This window comes from Leucoraja erinacea, chromosome 5 (genome assembly GCF_028641065.1).
Source record: "Leucoraja erinacea ecotype New England chromosome 5, Leri_hhj_1, whole genome shotgun sequence".
Classification (NCBI taxonomy): Eukaryota; Metazoa; Chordata; class Chondrichthyes; order Rajiformes; family Rajidae; genus Leucoraja; species Leucoraja erinaceus.
Window position 1 is genome coordinate 771,730 of NC_073381.1, and position 18,198 is coordinate 789,927.

General features: G+C 44.9%; 1 protein-coding gene across 5 annotated transcripts in view; it reads left to right on the plus strand.

Annotated features, from left to right (window-relative positions):
• Positions 1 to 18,198, plus strand: part of ak9 (adenylate kinase 9) — a 162,514-nt gene that overhangs the window by 42,650 nt on the left and 101,666 nt on the right. For all 5 annotated transcript variants that reach the window (XR_008723418.1, XM_055634956.1, XM_055634957.1 and 2 more), the window contains 3 exons: positions 1,282 to 1,426; positions 8,714 to 8,788; positions 17,320 to 17,394. Coding sequence is in view for 4 of the 5 variants with exons in the window: in XM_055634956.1 (XP_055490931.1) it covers positions 1,282 to 1,426; positions 8,714 to 8,788; positions 17,320 to 17,394 (295 nt within the window). In the remaining variant the exon portion in view is untranslated. The remainder of the gene's footprint in view (positions 1 to 1,281; positions 1,427 to 8,713; positions 8,789 to 17,319; positions 17,395 to 18,198) is intronic.

Sequence of the window (18,198 nt, forward strand, 5' to 3'; positions counted from 1 at the left end):
TACTCCAAAAGACGTACAGGTTTGTAGGTTAATTGGCTTGGTAAATGTAAAAATTGACCATCGTGAGTGTAGGATAGAGTTAATGTGCTTGGTCGGCGCGGACCCGGTGGACCACAGGGTCTGTTTCCGCGCAGTATCTCTATCCTAAACTAAGCATTGGATTCATATAAAGAAGAATGAAGAAGAGTCTCATCCCAAAACATCACTTGTCCATATGTCTAGAGATGCTGCCAGATCTCTTACTACAGCACTTCGTGCCTTTGTTTAGTTTAGGTCAGTTTAGTTTAGAGATATAGCACGAAACGGGCACTTTTGCTCACCAAGTCCACACCGACCGGCCATCCCCGCACACTAACACTATCATACACATACAAAGCTTTGCACTATACCTCGGTACAATGACAATAAAGTAAACTTAACTAAACTAGAGGCAATTTACAATTTCCCCCAGCTAATTAACCTACAAACCTGTATGTCTTTGGAGTGTGGGAGGAAACCGGATAACCCGGAGAAAACCCACGTGGATCAAGGGAAGAACATACAAACTCCGTACAGACAGCACCCGTAGTCAGGATTGAAGCTAGGTCTCTGGCACTACGCATCTTTTTGAAGAAGAATTTCATGATTTGGAAGCAGTTTGGAGAAGGTTTACTGGACTAATACCTGGAATGAGGGGGATGTTTTCTGAGGAAATATTGGATAGACGCATTGTGTATCCATTGGAATTCATAAGAGAAAGGACATAATTAAAACAGATAAGATCTCAAGCGTCTTGCCAGAGTGGTTGTGGAAAGGATGTTACCCCTAGTGATGTAATTTAAAACCAGCGGTCATAGTTTTAAAATAACTAATCATTCATTTAAAACAGAATAGAGGTCAAAGTTTTATCCCCAGAAGATTATGAGTCTTTAAAATGATTACAATTTTATAGATAACCTAAAATATATAAAATAATTTGCCTAAAATAATTTTGACTACGAACTTGTGGGATCACTGTAAATAAGTAAATTAGCTGTTCTTGCACCAGCTGGCCTGGTCAATTAACGATCTTAATATATCCAGGGGAAATATCAATGTTATTGAACGCTTGCTAGTCAATGCCCCATCGTAGAAATTTAGAAATTAATGAATTATTATTCAAATTTATTATTCAAATTATACGGAACTATCAAACTCAACACGGACAGGATTGATATGGAGCTTGGATGCAGCAGTTCCGTTAGCCGTGTCATTGCGTCTCCTGTTTTAAAGCAACATATCTCTTTTATACTGCCCTTTCAGGTGCTGGATATGTCCAGTCTTATACAGCCAGGTCGAGAAAGACTAGTCGTTGAGAATGTTGAAAAAGTTCGCATGGAAACAATTCCATTGGCAATACTCACAATTAAAACCAAAGTGGAAAAAGAGTTACTTGAACGGCTTCAAGGTAATTAACAAAAGTATTTTTTTTTTTACACATAATACCAACTGTCAGTTCTAGAGTGATTATTTACTTTAATTTTAGTCACCATATGGTTTATTTGAACCATCTATACTATTACTAAAAGTCTCATCTTGATCACTTCCTGTCTACGTTGTAAATACATTTTAGAAAAAAACGTTATCGTATATCACTTTGATTTTTTGCCATCTTGCTCACTGTCCTCCTCTCCGCCAACAGCCCCAAGGTTTTTTCCGATCGGTGAAATAATAAAAAAAGTTATGAATGTTTAAAAAAATCATGAGATCAGCTGATTGGTCTTCTCGCCTGTCAGTCACCATGATGAAGGTCAAGCCCTTTCCGGGGGCCCAGGAGAATAAATCCCTGGAGGCCCGACATGAGTCAATCATTCTGGAAGACTGTGAGTGAGAGTTGAGTCCAGAACTGTGAGCCTATGCCGTGAGCGAGAGTTGAGTCCAGAACTGTGAATCTATGCCGTGAGTGAACTGCGCTGTGAATCTGCACTGTGCTTTAAATAGAAAATAAATTAGCTGTTTGGCCTGCACTGTGCTTGAAATGGAAATTAAATGAGCTGTTTGGCCTGCACTGTGCTTGAAATGGAAATGAAATGAGCTGTTTGCCCTGCACTGTGCTTGAAATGGAAATGAAATGAGCAGTTTGGCCTGCACTGTGCTTGAAATGGAAATGAAATGAGTTGAGTTGTTTGGCCTGCACTGTGCTTGAAATGGAACTGAAATTAGCTGTTTGGCCTGCACTGTGCTTGAAATGGAAATGAAATGAGTTGTTTGGCTTACCTGAAATCACTAATTTTGACCCACAAGGCCCCTGTTAGCCCAGAAACCAGACCCTTTTGCCCAAAATGCCCGTATTAGCCCAGGAGGAGCATTTTGGCCCAAAAGGCCCGTGCCAGGCCACAAAAAGTCCAGAGAAAGTGTCTTTCACTGAGATTTCACTTTTTTTTAAAGTCCCTTCGTCCCATTAGGCCCGTACTAGCCCAGGAGGAGTCTCTTTGGCGGATCAGTAAGTATTCCCCCTGTAAGTATTAGACCTCACCCCAGTATTTTCCTCCCTCCCTTCATTGGCTCCCTGTGAGATTCAGGCCAGGATAGACTTTTCTCCTTCATCGCTGTGATCTGCAGTAAAAGATGTAAAATGTATAACATTTATTCTCTACCATCTCCAAGAGGGGAGATCAAGAGGGGGCGCCGTCCTGTGTGGTATGGCTGCCCAGCCTGCAGCTGTCTGTTTTTCATCTTTTTTCTTATTTTTAGTTAGTTGAGTGTTTTGTTTTTAGGAGTTCTAGCCTTTTTTATGTGGGGGGAGGGGGGGGGGGGGGGGGGGGAAACTACTTTTCAGGGTCCCTACCTGGTCGGAGAGGCAGCTTTTCTCCGGGCTGCACCGTCGACCCGTCCTCGCGGCCTACCAGCGGGCCTGGAGCGGCGTTTCCTGAGGGGACCGCCCAGAACCTCGGCTACGGCGGCAGCATAGGGCTGGAGCGCTATCACGGAGCGGAGCAGGCGATGCCTTGCCCGGGTCGCCGCGCTGGAGCTCCGGTGAGCTGAAGACTGCCGAGTAAAAACATCGGGGAGCTGCGGGTCTGCGGAGCGGCCAGCCTCACTGAATTTTTCATCGGGAGCCTGGGATCTCTATCCGAGATCACCAATTATGGAGCTCCATCCGGCGCGGCCTTGTTGGCTTCGGAAGCCGCGGCCTCCAGTACGGAAGCGGCTGTTCCAGGGTTCCCATGCCATTGTGAGGATTCTCCCGACGCCGGAGCTACATCACCCGGCGAGAACGGCCTGGAACATTGGGCCTCCGTACAGGCGACTGCGGAGGCCTTAATAGGCCCGACTATGGGTGAACTGGGGATGGGGACTGGACATGGTGCCTTCTCCCACAGTGGGAACCATTGTGGGGGGATGTTTTTACGTTTATTGTTAAATTTCTTTAATGTTATGTCCAATCTTTATCTGTGTGCTGCATGGCAAGACAAATTTCACTACACCAATTGGTGTACGTGACAAATAAATGTCCTTTGTCCTTTTTCTCTCTCACAGAGTCTCTCACCTGTTTTGGGCAGAATTTCTGTCAGTTTCTGAGCTGCCAGCCCAGCAGCCCTGAGTCACTGATCTGCCAGCCCACCAGCCCTGAATGACTGAGCTGCTAGCCCACCAGCCCTGAGTGACTGAGCCGCCAGCCCACTATGCCTCAGCTGCCAACCCATCAGCCCTGAGTGACTGAGCTGCCAGCCCACCTAGCCTGAGTGACTGAGCTGCCAGCCCACCAGGCCTGAGTGACTGAGCTGCCAGCCCACCTGGCCTGAGTGACTGAGCTTCCAGCCCACCTGGCATGAGTGACTGAGCTGCCAGCCCACCAGGCCTGAGTGACTGAGCTGCCAGCCCACCTGGCCTGAGTGACTGAGCTGCCAGCCCACCTAGCCTGAGTGACTGAGCTGCCAGCCCACCAGGCCTGAGTGACTGAGCTGCCAGCCCACCAGGCCTGAGTGACTGAGCTGCCAGCCCACCTGGCCTGAGTGACTGAGCTGCCAGCCCACCTGGCCTGAGTGACTGAGCTGCCAGCCCACCAGGCCTGAGTGACTGAGCTGCCAGCCCACCAGGCCTGAGTGACTGAGCTGCCAGCCCACCAGGCCTGAGTGACTGAGCTGCCAGCCCACCAGGCCTGAGTGACTGAGCTGCCAGCCCACCAGGCCCGAGTGACTGAGCTGCCAGCCCACCAGGCCTGAGTGACTGAGCTACCAGCCCAAGAATCCATTCAGCCCACAATGTCCACACTAGCCCTCTTGAAAACAATCCATTCAGCCCACAACACCCATACTAGCGCTCCAGAAAGCCCCCCCCCCCCCACTGGCCACCAATATTGGAATTGGTGGAGAGGTGGAATATTGGGTTGGGGTCCAGCCCTCCCGTGTGAACATGGGACCCAATGGGTCCCACTTAGTCTAGTATTCATTCAATCGTGGCTGTGTTAAGAGGCACATGATTGAAAGGCTCAGTGCTGGGACCCCTGTTATTTACAATATATATTGCTGATTTAGACAAAGGAATTAAATGTACCAAATGTAGCAGTGTGAGCTGTGAGGAGGATGCTATGAGGCTGCAGGGTAACTTGGATAGGTTGGGTGAGTGGGCAGTTGCATGGCAGATGCAGTATAATGTGGATAAATGTGAGGTTATCCATTTTGGTGGCAAAAACAGGAAGGCAGTTTATTATCTGAAAGGTGTCAGATTACGAAAAGGGGAGGTGCAATGAGACTTGGGTGTCCTTGTACATCAGTCACTGAAAGTAAGCATGCAGTGAAGAAAGCAATAGGCAAATTCATAGCGAGAGGATTTGAGTTTAGGAGCAAGGGGGTCCTACTGTAGATGTACTGGGCCCTGGTGAGACTGCTCCTGGAATATTGTGTGCAGTTTTGGTCTCCTCATTTGAGGAAGGACATTCTTGCCATTGAGGGAATGCAGTATAGGCTCATCGGGTTTATTCCCGGGATGGCAGGACTGACATATGATGAAAGAATGGGTCAACTGGAATTTAGAAGGATGAGAGGGTTTCTTATAGAAACATATACACTTCTTAAGGGATTGGACAGGCTAGTTGCAGGAAAAATATCCCTGATGTTGGGGGATTCCAGAAACAGGGGTCACAGTTTAAAAATCAGGAGTAAGCCATTTAAGACTGAGATGAGGAAAAAACGTTTTCACCTAGAAAGTTGTGAATCTGTGAAATTCTCTGACACAAAAGGTAGTGGAGGCCAATTCACTGGATGTTTTAAGAGAGAGTTAGATAGAGCTCTTAGGTGGATTTGGGGTAATGGGTAAGAGATTTAGAAGGGCTCACTGCAGATCTTTTTCACCTAGGGAATTCAGCCAGAGTGAGTGGTTAAAGCAGAAGCCATAATTGCAGTTAAGAAAAGCACGCATTGCCTCAGTATTGGATGAAGGGATTAATGTGGCTAGGTGCCCATTGTTCAACATGGATGAGTTGGGCTTAATGGCCTATTTGCATGCTGAATGATACTGAGTTGGTGTCTTTATAGTTGTTTCAATTAAGTAAGTAAGTAAGTAAGTAAGTAAGTAAGTAAGTAAGTAAGTAAGTAATTTTATTGGCCAAGTATTCGCATACAAGGAATTTGCCTTGGTGCTCCGCCCACAAGTGACAACATGACATACAGTGACAGTTACGAATGACTCAGAAAACACTAAACACTAATAATAATAAAACATTATTGATAAAACACCATTGATCAAGCAAGTGAACCAACAAAATACCAGATCAAAGGGAGGCTACAGATTTTTGGCTGTTGAGTAGAGCAACCACCCGTGGATAAAAACTGTTTTTATGTCTGGCTGTAGCAGCTTTGACAGTCCAAGTCGCCTTCCAGAGGGAAGTGATTCAAAGAGTTTGTGGCCAGGGTGAGAGGGGTCAGAGATGATCTTGTCCACTTGCTTCTTGGCCCTTGCAGTGTACAGTTCATCAATGGAGGGAAGGTTGCAGCCAATAACCTTCTCTGCTGATCTGACGATTCGCTGCAGCCTCCAGGTGTCGTGCTTGGTAGCTGAGGCAAACCAGACCATGATGGAGAAGGTGAGAACAGACTCTACGATGGCCGTGTAGAATTGGACCATCATTACCTGTGGCAGATTGTGCTTCCTCAGCTGCCGCAGGAAGTACATCCTCTGTTGTGCCTTTTTGACTGTGGAGTCGATGGTAGCTCCCCACTTAAGGTCCTTGGAGATGATGGTTCCCAGGAACTTAAAAGACTCCAACGATGTGACTGTGGTGTTGTTGATGATGAGTGAGGTGAGGGGAGGGGGAGTTCTTACTTGAAACAATTACGTGTTTCAATTACCTTTGTTTCTTTATCTTATTCTATTTACTTATGTGTTGATGGCAAACTTCGACTTTACTTTAATAAATCTACTTTCATGTTAATAAAGCTGGAGTAATTGTGTTATTATCCAGTATTATGATATTAGCAATAGATATTGATGCAAAATGAATGAAATATGTGGCTTTAATTAGAGAATGCTCAGTTAAAACCATGTTTTCTTCTTCGATTATTTTATTTCAGTCCATGTTTTACCCTACATTTTATTTCATTGTGAGGGTGCAGCGGTAAAGTTGCTGCCTTAAAGCACCAGAGACATGAGTTTGACCCTGCAGGTGCTGTCTGTACGGAGTTTGCTCATTTTTCCTGTGACCACTTGGGTTTTCTCCAGGTGCTCTGGTTTCCTCCCACATTCCAAAGACGTGCAGGTTTGTAGGTTAATTGGCTTCTGAAAATTGTCCCTAGTATGTAAGACTGGAACTAGTGTACGGGTGGTCATTGGTCGGTGGGCTGAAGGGCCTGTTACCACACTCTAACTCTAATACTAAAACTAAACATTGTGGAATGCTCAATTCAAACTATGGCTTCTTCCTCGTAGATTTTATTTCATTCTGCAGTATATGTTATTCTGGTATTGTTTAATTGTCAGCCTGAATAATAGGGAGAGGCTGGATAGGCTGCAAATGTTTTTCTTTCGAATGTAGGAGGCTAAAGAATGACCCTATTAGTAAGTAAATAGCAGGATAGACAAATGAGAATCAGAGGCTGTTGTTTACCTAGATATTCAGAAAGTTTTTGAGAAGGTGACACATGTGAGGCTGCTAAGGAAGATACTAGCATGAATAGCAGGTTGACTGGATGGCAGAAGGCAAAGAGTGGCAATAAAGGGGACATTTTCAGGTTGGCTGCCGGCGGCTACTGGTGTTCCGCAGGGGCCGCTAGTCTTCACTTTACGTATTGATCATTTGGATGAGCGAATTGGCGGCTTTGTAGGTCAGGTTTGTAGATTATACAAAGATTGGTGGAGGGGTAGGTAGTGTAGAGAAAGTAGGGGCCCTGCAGAAAGACCTGGACAGGTTGTGAGAGTGGGCAGAGAAGGGGCAGGTTGAATACAGCGTAATAAAGTGTGGTCATGCATCTTGGTACAGGAATAAAAGGTGTAGACTATTTTCTAAATGGGGAGGGAATTCAGAAATTGGATATGCAAAGGGATCTGGGAGTGCTGGTGCAGGATTCCCAAATGGTGAATTTGCAAATCAAATTGGTAGTATGGAAGGCAAACGCAATGCAGGCATTTATTTTAAGTGGCCTTGAACATAAAAACAGGGATGTAATGCTGAGGCTTTATAAGGCGCTGGTCAGACCACATTTAGGGTATTGTGAGCAATTTTGGATCCTATATCTGAGGAAGGATGTGCTGGAGAGGGTTGAGAGGAGGTTTAATTCAGTTCCGTTTATTTTCACATGTACCGAGGTACAGTGAAAAGCTTTTGTTGCGTGCTAACCAGTCGTGAGAATGATCCCAGGAATTATTGGGTTAACATGTGATGAGCATTTGGCGGCACTGGGCCAGTACTCACTGTAGTTTAGAAGGATGAGCGGGGACCTCATTGAAACTTACCGAATAGAGTGGATGTGGAGAGGATGTTTCCATTAGTGGTAAAATCTAGGACTAGAGGCCATAGTCCCAGAATAAAACGATATATGTTTAGGAAAGAGATGAGGAAGAATTTCTTTAATCAGAGGGTGATGAATCTGTGGAAATCATTGCCACAGAAGGCTGTCGAGGCCATCAATTAATATTTTTAAGGCAGAGATTGACAGGTTCTTGATTAGTATGGGTGTCTGTGGTCATGGGGAAAAGGCAGAATAAGGTTGAGAGGGAAAGATAGATCCACCATGATTGAGTGGAGGAGTAGACTTGATGGGCCGAATGGCTTAATTCTGCTCCTATTACTTATAAACTTACTGAAGTAACCAAAATCATGAGGTGCATGGGTAAAGTGAATGCTCTCAATCATTTACCCAGGGTAGAGGATTCTAAAACAGGATGCCCAAGGCTAAAGGTAAGAGGGGAGAGGTTAAAGAGGGATCTCGGGAGAACTTTTTCACTCAGAGGGTATTCCGTATATGGAATGAGTTACCAGAAGAAGGAATGTAACCAGATACGATTAAAACTTACAAAAGACATTTGGACTGATATATGGATGGGAAAAGTTTAGAGGGAGTTTAATTGCAGGCAAATGGGTCTAGCCAAGAATATCAATTTGGTTGGCATGGGCAAGTTGAAACAAAGAGCCTGTTACCATGCTGTACAGTTGTGACTGTGATAATATTTTGACGTATCAAGTTAAAAAGATTACATTACAGATCACGTCATATTGCTTTCAAACGATTAACCAATAAATTGTACAATTGTTTCCCAGCTCAGCCACCTCCATTGGTGATGGGAAGTACTATAAATGAGGATGACACTCATAGTACAGATGCTGCAACTGCAGGTATACTTTCTGTCTAGCAGTAAATGTGATATTTTTTTCTAATGCTGTCTTATTGTTTGTGTTTGAAGTTGTACATAAAATGTATCATCCCAATTGTAGTTACATTATATGCCTTTCATTACTTTAATCAAAAAAATTGGCTTTCTGTGGTCCAGAACATATAAGTAACACTGCTGATGGAGTGAAATTCTGATCATTGTAAGAACATAAGAAATAGAATCAGGGAAATGTCATTCGGACCCTTGTGTCTGCTCTATAAAACAACAGAACTAATTAATCAACTAAAGTGCATTAAAAATCCTTGAAACAAGCATAGAAAAACAATTACACAAAGGGTGGGGGGTGTATGGAACAAGATGCCGATGAAGGTAGTTACTTTCGTAATATTTAAGAAACATTTAGACAGGCATGTGTACGAAAGAACTACAGATGCTGGTTTAAATCGAAGGTTGAATGCTGGAGTAACTCAACGGGACAGGCAGCATCTCTGGGAGAGTGATATGGAACTTCAGAACATGCCGATGAAGGTACCTGTTGCCACACTGTATAAATCTATGACTATTAAAAGGTTTGACTAAATAGAATTGGATAACTCTTTTAAGACCTACTTTAATAGTAAGATTAAACGAGTACTTACCAGTATGAAGTTTGATCTGTATTTTATGAGGAGTTACGATGAGGGATTACGTGAAGACCCCAGCCCAGTGCGCAGGTGCGGCATACTTCGAAGCAGCGGTGTGAAATCACAGGATAGACACAATATTTGAAGTAAGATAGTAAAGATCATGAGACATCAGTTTATTAGTTTGATCTATATATTGAGGGTGGGAGCGGAGGGCACGTAATCCCTCATCGTAACTCCTCATAAAATACAGATCAAACTTCATACTGGTAAGTACTCGTTTAATCTTACTATTTTACTTCGGAGTCACGTGAGTGATTCCGTGAAGACTTCAAAGGTCTGTGATTTCAAACCGTGTAACAGTTTTTATTTCACTCACTGCCGAAGTTTTTGAGGGAGGAAGTGTTATCGTAATCAACCAATGGATCTGCTTTCACAAGAAACAGAAAGGTATTTGTTAACAATAACAACATAAAGAGCTCCCCTGAGCTTAAATTAATATTGCAGTTTGTAATATTCTTTCTGCAATTAAATCAGGCTTATCAACGGTTTACAATAAAAAATGTTCTGAACGTCGTTCCCTTGACCATTCTGCCGTATTGAGAATGTGGTCAACCGGGATGTCCATTCGTTCAGCCGCTGATATCAATGCTGCCCTAGTGGAATGGGATTAAAATGTATTATTATCTATTCCGGCAGCTTTCAGTACCTGTTTGAGCCACCTTGGAGTGGTTTGGCTCGTACCCCGTCTTGGGGTTTCTGTGGTTGACCCATAGGCTTTCCTCTCCCTCTAAGATTGTGGGTTGTGTCTATATATTGTAGTAGATGGGTCACCACACTCAACCTGGACTCTGGTGGGTAGGCCCGGAATCCCACCAGTGAATAGGGCGTTCCTGGTCCATATAACCATATAACAATTGCAGCACGGAAAACACAGGCCATCTCGACCCTACTAGTCCGTGCCGAACTCATAATCTCGCCTAGTCCCATATACCTGCGAGTTAGGTTTTTACCAGACCTAGAATGATGAACGTGATGCGTCTGGGGTAATCACCATGTTATCCAGTCTAGTTTTATGGAGTGACTGGACTCTGTGAGCGTATACAAGAGCCATAAGCATGAGCGTTTTTAACATAGATTGAGCAAGACTGAGGGATCTGGCTGGTGCCATTCTCTGAGATATGTCAATATCACACCGATATCCCATACATGGGTATACCTGGGTTTTTGGGGCTTATTATTATAGTTGCCCTTCATAAGTTTATCTTCAGTGGATGGGATCCCATGCTCTGCTGTCCTGCTGTTTTAGATAAGCAGACAAGGCGCTCCATGCTGTATTTACGGCACTGTAACTCACCTTTTAGTCATGGTGTAGATGTTCCAGGAACTCCAATACGTCAGTGGTTGAATAGTTTGGTATGTTGTCCCTGCGTCGTGGCAGTATTTTACCCATGTTAGCTCTTGGTGACTGTTCGCAGGGATGCCGACATGGTGGTAATGGTTCCTTTGGATAATCCCAGTCCCTGGTAAGGTCTATTCAAAACCTGCACCCAGGAGTTTGATGTTTTTCTGGCATGGGTGGCTTATGCCTGATACTGGGTTGAGTCAGCAACCATGGTCCACTAGGGAAATCCATAGGTGACTCGCCCACCATGTCGTGATGAACTGGGAACCATGGCTGTGTAGGCCGGTCGGGCACGTTCAATATCTCGGAGACAGATTCCATCTGTATTGCGAAGTGCCCGACTGATGAGGCAGAAGGGAGGAAGGCAAAGCAGAAATTCCCCCTTCCAGCGTGTAGGCATCTATCGCTGCTGCCTCTGATCTGGTTCCTAAGTCACATACATAGGTTACTGGTGATTCCGTCTTGTGCAACCAAATTGATATCTGGCTTTCAAACTGCTTAATACCTTTAGCAGATATTTTGGGTTTGACATCTATTCAATGTTATCATAAATTTTTACCCGTGACGTGGTGTCTCCCACTGTGTTCTAGCTTCCTAGGAAATAGGCAGCTGATAGTTAAAATGTCTTTTGACACACCATTGCCAGATCTGTTTGACCAATTTGTTGCACAATAATGATTTTATGCTCCCCATATGGTTGATATAAGCCACCACCATAGTATTATCAATCCGTAACCACATATGTACGTGCTGCATTTGAAATGCATATGCTTTTTAGCCCAATAGGCGATCACCAATCCCAAGTAGTTGATGCCCGGTGTGTGTAGTAACGATGTTTCTGAATTGGTCCATCTGTTACCTGTGCTGGATATGGAGTTTAGTTGCTCCCCAGCCTAAAGTACTGGCATCGGTTTTTAATAACCAAGTTGGGATTGGTGATGATAATAGGGCTGAAAACTATGCCAAATATATGTCTGCCCACCACTGTAATTGTGATATAGCTTCAGTGGGTACATTCATGATTTGATTATAGTGACCCAAGTACCTTGGCAAAGTAACAGTCATATGGATGGAATTGTTATTGAAGCCCAGATAATCCATGGTAGTTAACGGCTTCAATTCTGGTTTATCTGGGCGTGGGATGAACCTCAGAGCTTTAGGGAGCTGTTTCGTAGCTAGAACTGCTGCCACAGCTAATTCCTTTGTTTCCCCTAATATGAGGATATCATCCAATATATGCCATGATTATGCTTGTTTTCTTAATATTTTCATGGCCATTTTTAATATTTATAATAGTTTAGGGCTGAGGTTAGACCATTGGGAATGCTCTATACTCCCATAGTTGCCCTAACCGGGATATCCATTATCCAGGTAAAAATTTTTAGGTATCTATAATGATCCTAGTGTATGGGTATAAGATAGTTAGCATCTTCCATATCAATGCTCGCCATAAGGTATCCTTTGGAGATCAGATGTCTGGCAGTGACAAAAAACCCGTCTCCATCTTAAAGTGTATATACTCAACAGATTTATTTAGTGATATTAGATCAATGATGATGCTACATTCACCATCTTTTGTAGTTTTGGTGAATATATTCGATACAAATTCCAATGGTTCATGTTTACTCCCATGATCCGTTTAGTAATGAGCCTTTCTAGTTCAGCTTGACCTTCTCACTTCTCTTTCTTAGAGGGAGAAAATGCCCTTTGGGCGCATTGCTGAACTGGCGGTAATATGCCCAATTTGAATTCAAGTTTTTATCCACTAATACTGTTGAGTATATATTAGTTATTTGTGACAGCACCCCATGCTTTATCAACAAGTGTAAATGCCCCCCCCCCGCAGTTAGTAGAACACCCTTATTTAGTGTAAACTGGGAGGAACCAGACTACCTACCTCCATGTTTATTGTTTTTTCATGAAGGCTTAGTTTTGCTGGTATGCTGGTGCTGTCGGTGGGGCGGCGCATTTTCCCACGGCTCCGCTCTGGGCCCCTGTCTAAAAAGAACTTTGGGGGTAATGTGAAGCGGTCGCCAGGCTTTCACCAGTCCTTGTTCGATATTGCTGGTGGATGCCGAGGGGTGCTGCCAGCTGGGTGTTGGATGCGATGTCCTGCTCGTTCCATGGCCTGCCCTCATGAGGCGCACAGGTTTAGCTGCCTCTCTTCCCGCAGCAGCGGTTTGCATAGCCCCGTATATTTGGGGTTGCGGGCAGGTCTTATATGCACAAATGTCAGTCGAGTATCCCAAATTTGGGAACATCTTAGGCGTCAGCACACTCGTAGTGCAACGGGATAGTCTCATCCTGGGAGAACCACCTTGGTGATCATGGCGTCTCGCCTGCCAGGTGAGTATGATCCGTGGAAAAAACGAGCAAAGGCGGTGACATCTTGACCCTCTGTTAGGAGCTTCAAAGTTCGCTGCTTTTAGCTCTTGTCTGCGAGTCTGCTGACCCAGCTGCCTGCGGATTTGCCTCTAGAAAGGCCTACTCCTGCAGGGCTTTGTTTGGGAAGATGGTCGCGTGGAGGAGCCATGTAGTGGCCCACGACACCCAGTAGCTCTTCCTGATCCTGCTCCCCTGGCATACTGCTGTTCTCGTCCGCCTGCCCAGCGTTTAAGCCAGCCCAGCCCTGGCCTCCTTAGCTAGCCTCAAAAGAGGGAGCAAAAGGGTGTGCTATAAATTGGAGGAGGCATAGCTCAAACTCCGTTGTTGCATCAATCCCTCGACAAGGGAGATGGCTAGTGCAATAGCACTGGGGTAGGAGTGTCAGCTCCCTTGGCATTCAGCCAGTGACCCCTCGTTTTTCCTGGAGGTTTTGAACTCCATGACCTCCTCTGGCTTGGGGAGACAGACATACTTATTTTTGCTGTCTCCAGCCTGTTCCAGTGTTGGAGGAAGTTGATTCCTGTAGAACCTGTAATTTTGGTAAGGTTTTTGTCTTACCTGTAGTTAGAGGCTGCCTGCCGTTTTTCAGGCGGCATTGTAGCGGTTCCCGGGCGGCGATTCTCCTTGTCAGGAGTCTGCAGGGCTGCCGGTCGGGTTTTTAAATTTCCCTCCGGTCCGCTGCTGTTAACCAAACAGCTGTTCAGCGGACCGGCATCAGCGCAGCTCCCTGTCAGCGGTCCGCAGCGTGTGCGGTCCCGTTTGCGCCTATCCCCCTCCACTGTCGGCTCCTTCGCTGGAGTCGAACGGGGGCCGCTTCCTCTGCTGCTTTGCTCCCCCTGGAGCAAAAACCACAAGGCCCATTAAGGTAAGTACTTACCTCACGTCCTTGGTTGCGGGAGCGCCCGACTCCCGCTGGCCACGTGTTGCACAGCTGTGCGATAATGCCGCATCTGCGCACTGGGCTGGGGTCTTCACGGAATCACTCACGTGACTCCGAAGTAAAATCCATTACAACCCTTCTTTTCCACTGAAGCAAATGGAGAGGCTGTTACTTATTCCAGGGGACTGCTGTAATATATTTAATTTTGTGCTTTCTCATTTTATTCCTGCAGTGTCAAGCAGGCATTAAAAATGTCTTAATCTGCTTGTTATCAACAAATTCATATGTGCACTGTCCAGTTATGGACATTGTGCATTTTCTATCACGTAAACATAATATTTTAGAATTTCATTACAAGGTCATAAGTGATAGGAGCAGAATTAGGCCATTCAGCCCATCAGGTCTACTTCGCCATTCAATCATGGCTGATCTATTCTCCATCCTAAAACCATTCTCCTGAACCCCACCCCCCCACTTAGACACAGCTAAAATATAATAACAACTAGAATCAAAAACATACATTTAACGAGAAAAAAATAAAAAAAAACAGACGGACTGCAGTCTAGCCGCCACCATTAGGCAGGAATGTTTTCGATTTTAGGGGAGTCTATACCAGGGGCCACAGTTTAAGAATAAGGGGTAGGCCATTTAAAACGGAGACAAGGAAACACTTTTTCACACAAAGAGTTGTGAGTCTGTGGAATTATCTGTCTCGGAGGGCGGTGGAGGCCGGTTCTCTGGATACCTTCAAGAGAGGGCTCTTAAAAATGCGGAGTCAGGGAATATGGGGAGAAGGCAGGAACGGGGTACTGATTGGGGATGATCAGCCATGATCCCATTGAATGGCGGTGCTAGCTCAGGGCCGAATGGCCTCCTCCTGCACCTATTGTCTATTGACCCTGCCTCTGAACGGGAGATATCATAATCCAGCCGTTGACCTTGTATTGCCGCCGCAGACAACTAAACTGAACTGCCTGTATTGGTCACATGTGTGCGGTGCACATCTCCTTCGACCAACCTGTCGATCAGTTTATCCAGTTTTGTAAGTCGACTATTGACATCATCATTGGATGTTGAAGCAGTGCCTCTCTGCCGAGTTGGACAGTCATAGCCAGTTTAGACTTGGTCTTCCCCAAGCTCGAGGTGGACAAGCTGCTCCCTTTCGGAGCTTTTTCAGAGTTTGCTATGCAGGCCGTGCCCGCCAGTATCTCCAAGCTCGATACCGACGGCCACCGATACCACTCGTTGCCATCATTCCCTGCTGAATTTTCACTTGCACGTTTCCTCTTGTTTTTCGATTTGTTTATTTTGGGACCCAAACCAGCATCGAAAATAAGCACAGTTCCTGTAAAAAAAACATACCTTTGACTGTTTAAAGCTCTGATGGTGTATTTCAGGGAAGTTTCCAAAGTCAACTTCCCCTTCCAAATCTAAAGGTGCTATCTCGCGCCATGCGTCACCGTTTTGATGCGCATTCGTACTGCCGGTTCTTCACGCAATCTCGTAACGAGACTTCAAAATAAAATTTCAATTGAAGATCGAAATTAAATGTATTATTAATTATCTATTTTTTAATACATTTATCATACCCATTGGGGTGCAAAATCAATCACAATTGAACAATAAAATGTTTATGTAAATTGTGATACCTCAATCTTGGATTCAGAGCAAGCTGACATCGACTAAAGAAGGGTCTCGATCTGAAATGTCACCTATTCCTTTTCTTCGGAGATGGTGTCTGAGTTACTTCAGCATTTTGTGTCCAACATCCACTAAAATAATTTATGCTAAGGCATTCATGTTGCTCAAAATTGCACTAGGTTGAACATTTAATTTATTTAGTTCTAATGAAACGAACAAGAGCTTCTGTTCTTTTCAAATAATTTAGGGATGTCATTTAGTTAAAGCACTCAGTTAAAGTGAATGCATTAACCCGATTCCTTGAGGCTAATAAAACTAAAATATGTTAAAGTTAAAAATTGCAGAAAAGATTGGCTTAATTGGAATAATTCGGTAGATAGGACAGACGGGAAGTTAGAGAATTCAAGTGGAAAGCAACTAAAACCTCATGGCTGCCCTTGTGGGTGGAACACATTGGTTCTGCAAAGAGGTCACCAAACCTGCATTTGGTTTCCCCAGCATAGAGGAGAGAACATCATTGAAACATTGAACGCTGCACTTCCTGCAGTTGCTTGGAACAGTGCTGTGAGAATAGAAATAGTCATGGCTTCGGACACAAGGCCTTAAAGTCAGCAATGTAGGAAATCGCATATCTCCTTCGGCCACGTTCAGACTTTTTGGAAATGAGAAAATCAGTGCTAAAGTGTGCTGGCACAGTGAGTGCTGTTCCGGAAGAAGATCTATTGTACTCATGTGTGATATGACATGACTGTATAGGCTGCAGAACAAGCTATTTATTATATCTCTGCATACGAGACGAGAAATAAACCATTGAAGCAACCACCATTGAACCAACTATAGAGATTGAAAAGTGTGGTGGATCTCGTGAGGTTACTCATCATTAATATTAATCCAGTTTTTTCTCTTCATATCTTCTCCCTCTCCCTCTCCCCTTCTCCCTCCCTCTTCCAACCCCCAATCTTTCTCACTCTCTCCCTCTCCCTCCCGGCCTCCGCCTCCCTCCCCCTTTCTCTCTCTCTCCCCCTTTCTCTCTCTCTTGACTCTCTCTCTCATCTCCATCCCTCATCTCTGTCTCTCATCTCTGTCTCTCATCTCTGTCTCTCATCTCTCTCTCTCTCTGTCTGTGTCTCTCTGTGTGTCTCTCTCTCTGTTTCTCTCTTCCCTCCATCTGTCTCTCTCTCTCTCCCTCTCTCTCTCTCTCTCTCTCCCCTCTCTCCCCCTCTCTCTCTCTCTCCCCCCCCCCCTCTCTCTCTTTCTTCCTCTCTCTCTCATTAATTTACTATCCGAATATTCTGTAAATATTGGAATTATCAAGAAAACCCTTGCCTCAGTTTATCCACTCACCTCTGCAACCAAAAACTAATTTATTTTTCCCTTCCAAGCTCTAATGAAGGGACATCAGTCTGAAACTTTAACTGTTTCAATGCTGACTGTGGCATTTTCTTCATTTCTGCTATGGGACTGGAAGAAGATATGTAGATAGAAAAGAACAGGCACACTTTAAAACTCAACATGAGGTGCAAGAGAACAAATGTTTTTATTTAAAAGTATTAATATTATATAATTCTAATTTAATTGTATTTTTCATTTCTAAATAGAGGAACATGCCATTGAAGAAGAGACACCACCAGTGGAAGTTCCCGAACCAGTGCAACCAACTGCAGAAGATCTTGGTAGATAAACCATTTCAATGAACATTAGTATTGCGAATATTCATTACCCATTCATAGTATACTAGACCAGGTGCAGACTCGTTGGGCACGTTCCCCAAGGCAATATTGCACCACTGACTCACAGCTCCCAACTGCGCAGGCGCAGCTGAGGGGTTCCCATTCTGAAGCCAGAGATCCCCGGTGTGACGAGAGTCACGGCAACCCTTCCCCATCTGCGCTTCGCCACCCCTCTTCTTACCCCTATCCTCCTCCATTCCCCCTTATCCCCCAGCACTCCCTCCCCCTTCACCTCTCTTTCCCTCTCCTTTCCCTTACCCTGTCACTCCATAACACCTCCCCCCTCCCTACACACCTCCACTCCTCACCCATCCCACTCCCTTACTCTCCCTTCTCACCTCCCCCACTGCCCTCCTCTCCCTCTATACCCCACTCCCTACCTCTACCGCTGCCCCCCTCTTTTCCCTCTATCCCCCCTCCTTACCCACTGTCCCTCCTCACCTCCCCCACTTCCCCCCTCTCCACTCCCTAACCCCCTCCTCTCCCTCTATCTCCCTGCTCCCCACTCCTCACCTCCCTCGTATACCCCCCCACAATGAAAATTGCGATGATTGTTTTTAAATGCAAGTGCCCCCTATCCCACCCCCCCTCCCCCAATGATAATTGTGATAATAACTTAAACACAATGTTAGCAGTTAATGAAAACGGAAGAATTTGATTAACACTAATTTTCTTTGAAAATCACGATTTTTTAATGTAAATAGATAATACTAGCCTAAGTGGGACCCGATGGGGGTCCAATATTCC